This window comes from Melopsittacus undulatus, chromosome 1 (genome assembly GCF_012275295.1).
Source record: "Melopsittacus undulatus isolate bMelUnd1 chromosome 1, bMelUnd1.mat.Z, whole genome shotgun sequence".
Lineage (NCBI taxonomy): Eukaryota > Metazoa > Chordata > Aves > Psittaciformes > Psittaculidae > Melopsittacus > Melopsittacus undulatus.
Window position 1 is genome coordinate 123,057,267 of NC_047527.1, and position 14,195 is coordinate 123,071,461.

General features: G+C 39.8%; 1 protein-coding gene across 3 annotated transcripts in view; it reads left to right on the plus strand.

Moving 5' to 3' along the window:
• DYNC1I1 (dynein cytoplasmic 1 intermediate chain 1) overlaps positions 1-14,195 on the plus strand; it is a 189,191-nt gene that overhangs the window by 17,035 nt on the left and 157,961 nt on the right. For 2 of the 3 annotated variants that reach the window (XM_034061953.1, XM_034061957.1), the window contains exons 3-5: positions 1,816-1,866; positions 2,465-2,579; positions 5,015-5,105. In XM_034061953.1, coding sequence (XP_033917844.1) covers positions 1,816-1,866; positions 2,465-2,579; positions 5,015-5,105 — 257 coding nt within the window. The remainder of the gene's footprint in view (positions 1-1,815; positions 1,867-2,464; positions 2,580-5,014; positions 5,106-14,195) is intronic. The other variant, XM_034061959.1, reaches the window with a different exon arrangement.

The following is a 14,195-nucleotide window of genomic DNA, read 5'->3' on the forward strand; positions in this document are numbered from 1 at the left end:
TTTTATACCCCAAGGTATCTGTCATGTGGAATGAGATCCTCAAACCCGCATCAGTCTAGCCTTAAAATCAAAATGCTTATTTTCAGTCAAGAAAGTTGGGGTGAGGGAATTGCTTTTAAAACCAACGGACTGTCAGATGACAACAGCTTAGACAGCATGATGTGTATGTCTGGGTAGAAAGAAAAATTGATTTACCACGGTGCTTTTTCCTGGCCTCTTCTTCAATGGGAAGGGAGTGGAGAGTAAGGAAAGACATAAAGAGGGCTCACGTTTTATTTCATGCCATTACAATCTAAGTGTGTATTTTTGAAGACTAGTTTGATTACTAGCTAAGGTAACAGATTTACAATTATTGTTCTCCAGCAAAGTAAAACATAATTGCAATCGCATTTTCATCTTCTGGCATGGGTGCACCTTTCAGTTCTGTTAAAGTTTGATTGACATATTAGTTTATTTGTCCTTGACAATATGCATTAGGTTTTTCATTAAGGGATTTGTGCTTCTTTTTATTCAGTCACTTAGTGGAACAGAGGTGAGAATTGACAGGGAGTGGATATTCATTTTCATGCAAAGTCAGAGAAGCATTAAGTGATTATGTTTCCTTTCCTTCAAATGTCAACACTTACTATAGTTTAAAGCACCTGTTATCCTTTACTAATAACTGGTTTCCTTTTAAACTGACACTTTAATATTGTACATGAATTTCATAGAATTACTGTGAAAATGTGATGTGATCCAAGAAATCAGTGTTCCAGTTTTGGCTGTCTTCTTAATCTTTGCTCATTTGAGCCATTTGTGTGCAATTACCAGCCCACCCCCCCTGAGACTCCTGGGAGTCCTCTGTAAGCAGAACTTTAAACATTAACATTTTCAGTGTTCATTACTAGCCTGTTAATGAATTAGAGGGAAAGGAGACAAGCTAATGGATCAAGGAAGCTATTAAGTCCTTTCCTTTGTTCTCCTCCTCTGATTTTATGCCTCATGGAGATCCTGTGGTAGCTGGAACTTTGCACTGGCCCCAGTAGCCAGATCCAGCTTGGGACACCCAGCTCTGCAGGTTATGCTGCAGTGCCTAACTGTGGCATCGTAAATGGGGTGCACTGGGATGTCTAATGGACTCCAGGAGTGAAGTCTAATTCACTTAAGTGCTTAGCCATGCATGCTGGTGCAGAAGAGTTATCTACCTCGCTGTGTACTGAGATACTTCAGGCTAGTTCATGGGAAGAGCTGAGCACAGTGATAAGCCTGAATTTTTTCTGTAAAAGCAGTGTTCTTCTGCATCCTGGCCATGTTCAAACTGGACTACGTGGGGATGCTTCTGAAATTCAAGGTTTTCTGTTGTGCCTGCACCAACATCAGCTCTAGTTTGATGCACTGTGAGAGTCCTCTGTGCCCCACACTCTGGTTTCAGCAGAACAGAAAACCTTTCTGTGTGGAGGTTGGGTAGGATGAGCTGATTTAGAAGCTGATGCTATCCAATGTAGGTTCCACAGTACAAAGGCAGATGCCTCCAACATTCTCTGTAAGAACTATGCTGGGATTGCTGCATTTGAGACATGATAAAATGATAGACATGACCACTTGCATTTTGTTTTACTTACATTACTGATTATCGCGCTAGACTGACAAAGTGAGACATGGGTTCAGTTCCCTCATCTGCTTGGGAGAAGGGCCACAAGCCTGCTTTTTAAAAAGGAATGTTCTAACCACTAGGCAGGAGTATTGGTGGTTTTGTTCCATTCTACTAAATTGGGGAAGGATGAATCAAATATAAGGGATTCTGGCTAATGCAGATGTTGCTCCTCCTGTTTCTAGGTCCCAGTAGACCAGAGCGGGAGGAGTCTAATGTGTGGAAGCTCCAAGGAGGTACAGATACTGAAGAGGGAGGGGTCTTGTGAACCATTAGTTTTGGCTGTTGGTGCCCAGAGCTGCCAAAATCACATTTCAGACACATTAGTCCTTTCCTTTGCTTCTGTTAGATGTTGAAGTTTATGAGAAAGTATTTTTATAGTTAACGAGTGCTTGGGAGCAAATGTGGGCCCTTAAGCTACAACACTGAAACCCAATGAAATTTTATTTCTTGATCTTGGAGGAAGCAGGAAGGGGCCATTTTTATTCAAGGTAATGATATCTCTTATTTTACGGTCAACTTTTACGTTAGCTGAATGAGTTGCATCTGATGAGTGAGAGGCAGAAGATTTCCATTGGTTTGCTGTAAAAATCCTTGCAAATATCCTTACAAAGATCAGTTTTTCCATTCATTCAGGGGAAAATTTTGTTAGAGCATATGTACAGCATAAATTATTGAAATTATGAATTATCTAAACCTATCTAAACAAATTTCAAAGGGCACCTAAGCAGTGGTGCATGTATTTTCCACACGTAATTGCTAGAGCTGATTATACGTGGATGAAACTTTTCTGTATTGTTTTGTTTTGTTTTGCTTTGCTTTGTTTTAACTCAGGCTGATCTACAGCAAAAGAAGGAGCCAGCTCAGGAAGATTCTGACCTAGACCGCAAAAGAAGAGAAACAGAAGCTTTGTTACAGAGCATTGGTATATCCCCCGAACCACCTCTAGGTATTTAAGAGAAGCACACTGTAAAGCATTCAGCTCTGCCACAATGAATGCATTCTTTCTCTTAAAGCATGCTTGGCTTTTTTGAGTTCTGGCTGTAGTAGTGAAGTGAACTCTTCTGTTTGAATGCCTGCCATATCATACACATGTACCAGCTCATGGCATTTTTTGAGTACTTGTCATTGCCTAAAACATCTGTTTCTTTTCTTCAAGAATTTTTTGTGAACATAATGCAGATCAGGTTTGCATACCAGCAGTGATTTCTTTTCTGATGGACTTTATTGTCTTCAATCACATTTGTCTGATGACCCATGAAATATTATTATAAATGCTGCAGTTCATTAGTCCCAAGTTTTGTTCCAAAAATTTAGGTTAAGGATTTGCTAAGGAAGGAAGAACGTAGTCATGTGGGAATTCCCATTAAAAAGTGAGGAATTTCCCTCCTGCCTTCATGCCTTCCTGCCTTCCTTCCTGTGCCGCCTTCTCCCTTGAATCCAGAATCACTCTCACTGTATTAGCTAAAATATTGGCTTCTCTGGAGGTATCAAGCCTTGACATTAAATTCACTGAGGGTGAATCTAGGATTTTACCCCTAAACATTCTTGCCTGTAATATTTAGGAAGGACTCCAAATTTGACAAAATACTGAAGCCTTGATTTAGGGAAGCACCTTATAGAGATGCTTGGGTATGTATACAAGTAGATTGTGACATTCTGAATTGGAATTTCGGTTAATAGCTTGTATCAGTCAATGTTGAATATTTATTGAGAAAAGATACTATTTTTGTAAGTTATGACATAGTGACTGAAACTTTTAAATACCACTTCTCGGAAGAATTTTCTAACAGCAATGGTTAGATTATTTTTTTGTGTCATAAAATACGATTTTATTGTGATATTGTAAAATCAGATACATTTTTAATGTTCTGTCATTTAAAGCTCATTTTTATCTAAAAACGAAGATGCATTTACTTATTATTAACTAAACACATATATTTGTGTTGCAAATTATCAATTCTTATCTTAGTTAATTATTTAGTGGTTGATACTGTCAAAACTACCTGAAAATCCACCTGTGAGATGAAACAATTTAGTTAAACAATAGTATTTTGTCCTCTATAAATTCCCTGTATATACACTCACAATTAATATACAAAAGAGGCCTTAATTCTGCCTTCACAAATGCATGTGATACCTAGATCCCATTGTGAATGTGGAATACATAAACAGCCATGACATACCTGTGACCTGCCAAAGGGCTGTCAAAAAGATGAATTCACTTTTCATGCTGCAGTCGTTTCTGTGACAGTCTCCAGTGAGAATCTGCGTGAAATGTTTGACCACATGGAAAATCCAAATCTCTTGGCAGGTCTGTCATTATATATTATAGAGCATAACAAAATAGTTTAAAGTTTTACTCCATTAAATCTATAAAGGGAAATGCACATGATTTAAACCAAATGGGAAACTTTGCTCTTGCATTAACCCCCCTTTTTGTGTTTTATTCAATGTGGCTTCTTTGAAGAATACTTGATTGAGTACTGACTGGAGCCACCTTTGCGTTTTTGATAAACCATTTTAAAAGAAATCTGGGTATTTTTACTTTTTTATTTATCGTTTCCTTGCTGAAGAGCTTTAATATGGGCTGACCTTGAGCAATGAACTTCCTTTCCTGTTTCAGGAAATAAAACTGCCTTTGCATGAAATATGCTTCAAAAGCCCTGGCAAACCAAAGCGAAAATCATTTCTAGAGCTTGGGCAAATAGTATCTAAAGGGAAACTTCCCTGAGTGTTGAAATCATGTCCCACCCAAAATGGAACCTTTATATCACCTAAATTACTTAAAAAAATGCAATCATTAAGCAAACTAATGTGTGTTCTCACCATTTTTGGGAAATGATTTTAACTTAGCTGAATTTCCTTATTTAGCTTTTATTTTTTATGTCATTTCCACACTGCAGCCTTAGACCATCTCTAATGGACACTGGCTTTTGATTATATTAAAAATTTGGAAAGTATGCTTGCTCTATTGCCTATCTGGCTTTACCAGAAGAGTTCACTTAGTTTTTTGACAAGCCCCTGATATTTCTTCGTACCTTTAAAATCTTTTGCAAGCCAACTTTAAACTATACCCAAGAAAAAAATTGCTATTTTATTTTCACAGGGAACTCCTCCATTGATTAGCTGTAGATTCCCTTTGGGCTTTCAGTCCTGTCTAAATTCATGTCAATTTTAACACTTCCAAAAGACTTAAAATTCACTTGACTTTCTTCCTTTTCTTTTTCTTTCCTTCCTTATTTGCTTTCACCATTTCAAACTCTCCCACTCATTCATCCACTATCATTTTGGTCCATCGGTTTTGATTTGTCTGACACTGCTCTTCATCAGTGCAGTCGCTGCATGTGTTAACATGGGATACCTGTTATTTTCATTATTTAGTCCCAACCCCTATGTCTCCCTCTTCGAAATCAGTGAGCACACCCAGTGACGCAGGCAGCCAGGACTCAGGAGATCTGGGACCCATTGGAAGGTAAGACACAGAGTCAATAGTGTTGAATAAATGTGGGTTGTTTTTTTTTTCACTTTGCTCTTACTTCCCCATTTTTACCTTTGCTTCTGTAAATGAGAATGTGCTGTATCTGAAACTTTTGTTTTTTTATTTTCCACTGTATGTTACCATTCAGTAAGACTGTTCTCATATGTCAGGGAAATAAATGCATGCAGCAAGTAGGTCTTACGCCATGAGCCCCAAACCTCATATTGGAAGCAAAAGGTGAATCTATGCTTCTAAAATGGCCTAGAGAAAGCTGTCATACTGTGTGGAAATACAGTAAGACCAGGAGGAAGTGTCCAGGGGTAGAACCTGTTACTCATGTGAGTTATCTTTGTTCATGTAACTACTGCCCTTTGAAGTGCTCCCAGGCATAATGCCTTGGGTTCTTGTGTGGTTGCTCATCGCAATGTGTGCCACTGACAGTGTTAGGGAAGAGCTTGTACAGAAACAAGCTGAAACAGCCTGGGCCACACTGGCAATTCTGCCTTGGAAACTGTGGCGAGAGTTTAATGGAGAATGGGAAGGAAGCAGCTCTCTTCTTGTTAGAAAGGGGTTATGGGGAGTGTATAAGGCATGGGCACAAGAGCAACCTTCTTACCTTTGTTTGTATGGCTGAAATAGGAAATGAAATGGCCAAAATAATTTCTCTGGAGTAGGAAAGAAAGGATGATGCTGCTGGTAAAGGAGCATATGTTCAAGAAGAGGTGCAACAAACTTTAATGTATGTTTTGAGAAATGTAACATATTGTTCCTATGAGCTCTTTATGTATCAAACTAATTCAACATCAACCTGAGCTGCCAGTGTGCCCAAATCTGTGAGCCAGGACTCTGCTAATGGCTTGAAAACACAATGATTGCTCTCTGCAGTTAACAGTGCTCAGGAGTAGACACCATATCTCTACAGACACGAACAGTAATGTGACAGAGCTTCGGGTCACCAGATTTTGTACCACACCAGCCTTCTGTTTAGAAAAAATCCATTTCTGTAATTTGAAAGTAAGTTGTGTTCCCCTTCAGCCAGATACATACACCATCAGTTGTGATGTGCAGGTTTCGCAGCTGCTGCTGAAATCTCCGCAGCCCTTCTCCCAGGTCTGCCCTCTAGAAGAAACAGGTTGCTAAGTAGAAAACCCCCAGCCTGTCTCATACAGCTGTTCAAAATGTAGAAAATAGTATAATGTAATGCTACATTCATAAATAAATGCAGTAAATTTCAGCAGAGCAAAGTACTTTGAGCAAACAAAAATTGGTTTTAAGTGAAGTATAGCTTGCTGCTCACCATAAAGTTATTTCCCACAGCCCTACATGAAGTTATGACGACACTGGCTGAAGACTTCTAAATTCCTGGTTTTCTTCTGAACTTTAATGGTGTAACTTCTTTACTGTTAAGGTAGTGAAATGCCCTTCGAAGGATTCATTTTGCTGGGACATATGCTCACACTTTGTCAATAACAAGCAATGAAAGCACATAACCATGTGTTCCTATGGAGGAGAGTGAGTTGGTCCTCTTCAAAGCTCACGATATACTGCATTGTGAACTTTTGATTTAGATCCATTTTCTGGCTAGTTGTGGCCATACTAGGAATTCAGTGGATTTCCCAAGACCTTGCTTGTATTCCACCAGTTTGCTTGCCATCCTCTCTGGTGTTGAAAGGGCGAGCTGTATGCCACAAAGGCCTCTTGCACATGTTTGCCTGGAGTGATTGGTTTGTGGTAATTCAGCAATGTCTGGTGCAGGCATTGGTGAATCTCTGTAAGCTGTGGCAATTAGTTTGGTTAGTTTGCCACAGGGTGCAGGAAAGTGCTCTCAGTGCGTGTTTGTGTGAATGAGTGCACTCAAGCATATGTGTGGTAGAGCAGTCAAACTTGGTGAAAAGGCTGTTGGTAGACCACCTTGGTGAGAAGGATGTTGGTAGACCTGTCATCAGCGTGGGTAAACAGGTTGAAACCACCTCAGCTGTTTTCTGAGATGCCTAGACCGTACTTCTGACTTATTTTGAGTACAGCATGTATGAATGCCTGTTTGTCTCTAAAAGCAAGGTTATTCTGCTTCATTTTAATGTATCCTTCCATTTCAGTCTCTATGATAGAGGGCACTCTTGACAGATCCCTTGTCATGCCATTGTGTTTGAAAGATCTTCCCATTTTCCTCATTCTGCTACAAATTTGCTGTATAACAGTAGACTGAGCACAGGCATTAGAGGAGAGCAGATTAGTTCCAAAGCTGCTAATGCCCCCGTCTCAGAGATCACAGCTCGTCTGTTGTTATTGCTGCTAGCGCTGCTGCAAAAATAACAAGCTCACAGAGCCTGACAGAAATTCCGCATGCAGTCTGATTATTCATTGCTTATGTGTTCTCCAGAGGAAGATAAGGATATTAAAAGAAAAAAGGAGATCTGTGAAGTCATAGGTTTTGGATCGCTGCAGGAGAGAGGCCCTGTTGAAAGCTTCGAAGAAAGCAACAGATCTTTGTATGTTCCCATTTGAGGCAGCAATTTCTGGTGCAGAACTAGGTTGGGTTCATAATTCTGTGGGTTGTTGGCACTTCTGGTAGTTGTCAGACTTAATCTGTTTGCTGCAATATCATGAAGTATGTTTATCTGAGGCATGTTTTTATTGGGAAGCACCTGTGGTTCCTTACGGAAGAGTGAGTGTAGTTATCCAGAAATCCAGGTTTCTGACATCCACTTTTCAGGAAGGACAACTGATAAATTAGAGAGATTGGACAACGTCAAGGAGCGATCATCCTGGAAGCACAGACTTCACTCAATCTTACTTTGCAAGATCAAAACTAACTGGCAACTTGCTCACCAAGTGTAATAGGTGAGCAGAAGGTCTCCAGCAGCCAATGTGTGTGAGCAGCAAAGTGTTCATCATTGAAGCTGGACAAATATGGACCCAGAAATTTTAATAGTGAGGCAAATAAAACACTAAGGCAATTTACCTGAAGAGTTTATTGTATCTTCTGTCACCGGACATTGCTCATTCTCAGGATAATGTGCCTGCCCAACAGGTAAATGACAGGTCAAACAAGAATTCATTCAGAAAAGTCATACAGCTTTTTTGTTGCACAGAAAGAAAAGCTGCACAGTCACAATGATCCCTTCTGCCATATGATCTATGGACCAGTAGTGCTGCTATTGTCCATTATCTCCAGCACAATAGCTAGGGCAGCATTGTCCTTTCCCTGTTGCCATTAAACTTATTAGAAGGTATGGGGCCAGCTGTGTAATGGCACTAAATTATGGAACCATTTCTGTCCTTGCAGCCCAGGCTTCTATAAGGGTTTTTTTAGCTGCTTAATCTTTAGTAGCACATTGCTATTTGTCTTAGCCTTTTCACTAGGGGTAGTGCTGGGTTTCAGGAGCGTTCAAGCTTTCCTCTGAGCCGTAACAACAACTGTAAGGATGAGCAGATGTTGGGTGAGTAACTGTGCTAGAAACAGATGACAGCTTTCTTTGAGTGATTTCAGTTAAACAAGGGAGACAACTTTTGGGGTTTTTTTTTTGGTGGGTTTGAGTATCAGTTCTGGGAAGGCAGAGGTGCCTCATGCTTTGATGCTGGAAGATTGTACCGTAACTGTATGCTTAAGGAATGGGATTGGTATGTGCTGCTCTTAGCTACCAGCAGGCTGATCTGAACGAATTAGAGCCCTGTTGTTGCACGTGGAGCAATTTGCCTGTCTCCCTGTTGCTTCACACATCCCCCTTCACTTCTCTGACTGTTTGTGCTACACAGATAGAACAGGGAAACTACATTGCAGCCTGAACTGATATCTGTCTCTGGACGTGGGTTATTGATTCACAGTGTTTTCTGTTACCATGTATTCAGCCATGGCTCGTTTTCCACAAGACAATGTTGCAGGATCCCATGAAGATTCTCCTTGGCCCAGAGTATGCTAGGCTCCTTGAGGATCAGTATTTTGTTTGGTTTAGTATTTTGTATGCATTTTGCTAATGCCCAGTGTCCTGTTGCTGATGGTCACCTGATAGAGATATGCACAACTGAAATGCAGATTCCAACTAACTAGATCTGAGTAAATGTAAAGAAAGCGGCTGAGAGCTCCTGTGCTGTAGCATGGTGTGAAGAACAAATTTGCCTCTTTGGGGCTATTAATATGCAGCTTCTTCATGACAACTGTACGCATCTCAGCCCTCCCCAGCAGATACTGTGGATTTTTGCTACCTTAGTGTGCGGGAGAGGATGTACTATTATAGTACATCTGCCAAGAAACAGTGCCCATGGAGATGTATGCTTTACTACTCAATATGCCTAAGACATTCATAAATTTCATCTTCCCATCACTCACAGCCATGAACTGTATATTTGTGTCCTCGCAGGGAGTACACAAGGATAAAACTTGTACAGTGCTTCAGAGCCAAGCAGCGCAATACCACGTCTTGTGGGCTGAGCAGCTCTCTACAAAAGCCCCAATACCCTGATACAGGTAGGGCGAGAGCCCTAGGGTTGGTCTGCACTTTGCATGACAGCTAAACATAAAATAGCAGGAATACATCCGTGCTGGAAAGGTGGACTCCTGTGGCTGGGTAGTTTTCATGTGCTAAGACTAGCTTGTTCTGGTATGTATTCTTGTATTACCCAAGGGTGTCCATGTGTTCACCCTGGTATACTGCACACTTTGAGGAGTTCTGTTTGTGGACCAAGGTGTGATTTATCTGTGTGGCCCATTTTCTCCCTGTATCCTTCACTACTTTTATACATTCCCAGTTAGCTTTTTTACCCTACGGTGGTAGGTTTGCATGGTAGCATTCCATTTATTGTTGTGCTGGGTTGTGTGTGTGTGCATGCAGTGAAGTCCCATGCATGCAGCACTTCTCTGCATTTTGAAACATGAGAATCCCATTAGCTGAGTATAAGGTTTCCATCTGCTCAGTAAAATGCACCAGGCTCAGCTGTCTTGGATGTGTAAAGGTTAATGGTTGCCTGTCTTTCTGCAACAGCTTCATCTGTGCCCTTTCACTTTCTAACTTCTTGCATATTTTGCTGCACATATATTTAGATACCTGATTATTTTGTGGGCTCCCATAAAGACAAAAAATGATTGATAGGAAGCATTCTTCATCTTTTGCTACCTTCTATCAGAGGATAGTTATTTCAGTGTGGTGCTTTATCTGCTGTGAAATAAGGCAAGGTGGATTATTTTGTACCATTTCTCTTGCAGTCCACTGGTTTTGGTGCATTTGTCTGGCTACAGCTACTCATTCCATAATTATTGTTCTTACTTGGATTAATTAATGATATCACAGCTTCAAGCACAGAGATGTGTTTGAAATTGTGCTGAAATGGATTAGCTGCCTTCAGTGTAAGAAGTTTACTTGCAGTAAAGCAGGGTCAGCCCTTACTTAGATGAAGCTGTAAATATTTAATGAAAGTTCCAGTGAGAATGAGTTTGAGCATAGCATCAGGTAGCAGATAAAAGAAAAGGCGAATAAAAGACAAAAGAAAAAGGGAAATAATTTCTCAAAGAGGTTTTGTAGCAGTAATACACTGGTTTTGTAGCAGTAGTATGCCATAGAAGTTAGACCACTCTGTAATCATGATTGCCTCATCATCACTATGGTTTTTATCTCTAGATAAAATACAGTACATGGGAAGCAGAACAGCTGCCTGTAGTGCTGGAGAGCTTTCCTCTGAGGAGCAGTATCACCTCTGGCTTTGGCTGTTGGCATAACGTTTTGTCCAGTACGTCAGTTCATCTTGCAGTTAGTGTGACCTCTGAGTGTGTTCCCTGCTGTGTTCCAGAGAACACAATAGCAGCTGTCACATTAGGTTGGGTGTCCTTACAGATAGTTAAGAGCACGTCTTCTTCTCTTGCATTCTATTTTGAAGTTTGCTGATAATATTAGTCTGCATTCATGTATGTTTTCATCAGATGTGATATGAGTTGCTTCCATTTACCATGCCCATTTTGAAGCATTTGGATGTAAAAAGAAATAGATTAGGATGTGTTATCTTTCACTGTGTTGATGTCCACCCTGTTTGTATTGGTCCACTACAGGGAGAAACAGATGTAATTCCAGGGGTTTTTTTTATCTGCAGCATATTATTTACTCATTTTGTATTGTTATTAGGTGTTCTGCTTTATAATGCAATATCTAAACACACACACGAGACATGTTACTCCTGCACTGCTTCACGTCTGACTCAAATACAAACATTTCTTGCTTCTCAGACGAAAGGAAGTAGATAGTTCTGGAGCACCTGGGCACTGAGTGGGTCAGAGCATGCCATTATTATATTCACCCTTTTACAGCTTTGTATTTAATCTTGCTTACTATCAGTCAAGTTTGTTGGGTTTTTTAAAGTAAAAAAGGCATCTGTAGTTGTGTTGTTACCACATAATATTTTAAATCACAAAGATTTTGTTTGCTAATCTCTCATGAGCATGTCTAAATGTCACCAAAGTCTTTAAGTTCTGTGCTTTTTAGGCTTTTTGCCTGCAAAATCAGACTGGGCAACTCAGCTTTTATTTTCACTGGTTTACTTTTAAACAGTTACTTACCTAGTACAGTAATGTAACACAGTGACAAGCTGAAGAAAGGGTATCAGAATGCCATTCTCCCTTTTAAATATTTGCTTTGTTGTTTAATTAGACAAATGAGGAAGTCAAAAGAAGGAGGTGGGTCCTGGTCTCTATTTCATTTATACAGGAAGGTTGAATTATTCTAGTAGATGATCTTTTACAGTCCATGCAGCATTATTTCCTGTCTTCTCTTTAACTCTAGAAAACATCTCTCATAGCCATTAACAAAACCATATTTCTGTAAGATCTGCTAAATGAAACGTTATTGCCTAGGGCTTAGCTACTTCATCATTAAGTAAATGTATTTGACAGGTTCTGTGCAATGATGCTGTTTTGTCACTGCTGCTCAGCTTTGCATTACCAGCATTTCATGTGTTACCGTGTTCACAAATGATATGGATCCTTCTTCAGCTGTGACCAGTACAAGTGGGCTTGTGTTGAGTTGCCTCAGGAGAAGCAGCCAAAACAGTAGCAGGGGTTTTTTATGGTATCTTTTTCTTTTTAAGATCATCTTATACGTACAGAATGGCCTTTAAATGGCTGTTTTAACATGTGTGTTTCATAAATGGGCTGAGCCAAAGGGAAGCACAGAACAGTGTAACAACTCAGAGAGAGCAACAGGAAAGACTGGGAAAATATCTACATCATGATGACTTTCACTTGAATGGTGTTTTATTCAGAAAAAAAAAAAACAATTCTAACCCTAGGGACCACTGTCCAGTGCAGACATGAGTCTTTCACAGTGGAGAGTTAAGAGAAGTTGTTTGGTGGCTTGAGGTAAATGGCATAACCCATGGGGTGTTGGTGTTGCTATTCTTTAGCAGCTTTGACCTCGATATGGGATGTTGCCGTTACACGGTAAGGCAGAAATACACGCACCTCAGCTGTTATTTTTTTTCCAATATAATTTAGCATGACACCATTGTCAGTATCTCTTGGCACACATGTTTTATCTTACAGCTTCCAACAGTGTTAGAGGCCAAATCGTGCCTTAAGCCTTCTTGACCTGAATCATGCTAGCATCTGTGAAGGAGTGACAGTGCCAGCTGCCTCCCCCTGCCTGGGGAGACCCTCAGCTATCTTTATCCTACCTTTTAAAGCAATGCCGCAAATCTCTCACACTTTCTACCCCCAGCCCATTCACAGAACTACTACTACGGAACTACAGGGTAGGCCTGTCCTCCTCCCATGAGCATGGGCTGCTCAGGATGAGTGCCTGCTTGTGAACATCATTGCTTCCCCTGCATAAGTTAGTATACAAGGGTGGAGGAAGGCAGATTTCTTGCACTCTTTTCCCTCCTTTTGTCCCTGCACAAGAAGAACCACAACCCTTCTCCTTTATATTCAATTTATATTTAGCCCTAGATATCTGAAGGCTTTCCCTGCCAATTTTCTTTAGCCTCTAAACATAAGCAGACACCTTAGGGAATGATATTTGGCAGTTGCTTTCAAGTGTCTGTATGTCTGACCTAGAAAGTAGGGAGTGTTTTTCACTGCATGCCAGTTACAAAGTCAGAATGGTCTGTATTAATTAGAATCATCTGCAATCCTTTTACCATGTGAGCCTGTGGCATCGTTAAGGATTTTCATGCTTTCATTCCTGAAGGATGGATAGAGTTCATTGCTCCATATCTTTGATTATTTTTCTCATTAGCAAGCATCTCCATACTATAAATTAAAGGAGAAGGAAAGATTGCCATTCCCAAGGTGCTTCGTAAAGTGCCTTGGAAATCTGAGCCTCAGCTGCATCCAGAAGAAAATAATACTAATGTATAAAGCCCCACTTAACCATTTAGGTTATCAGACCAGCTGTAGTTACTTCTCTGTAGTTATTTCCAGACATATCATGAATGTATTTAGTCAGACAATCAGATGATTTTAAGGACTAAAACACTAATCCTCTTAAAACAAAACAACTCACTTGCTAAAGTCAGCTCAGCTTAAATAGCTCTCTTGCATAGAATTTCATCTTGATTTAATTAAATTATGTGTGATCACCTCCTATGTTAAACTGTTTAACATAGTTGAACTGGTACAGTTTGTGCATGTAGATGGTTTTTTCTTCGCTAGCCTATTAAAAAGCACTTTAAGATATCCCTATTCAGAATTTTATGTTTAATCTAGAAAAATAAAAGGAGGCTCTGAGGAGCTATTTCAGTAACTCCTTTTTTTTTTGGGGGGGGGGGATTTTCTCCAAAGCTGTGGTTTTTTTCTTCAGAAGCAGAACATTTTTTTTTCCATTTAAAACTGATTTTGATTCTGAAATTTTAGTTTTACTTATTTACTTTAGTAATTCAAAATCAGAATAAAATTTCTGATCTGGTCTATTGAAAGTCAGGTAATTGGGTCATGAAAACTTTTAACATTTTTACTGTTGATGTGAAAAAACGTCATTAACTCTCATACAGTGACCTCTTGTTTCAACCTATTTGTAGCAAAAATTTCATCCCCTCTGGAATGATTCTGCTGTTTCTAGCACCAAATTAATTCTATAAACAAAACTCTTTTTCCAGCTAGTAGTT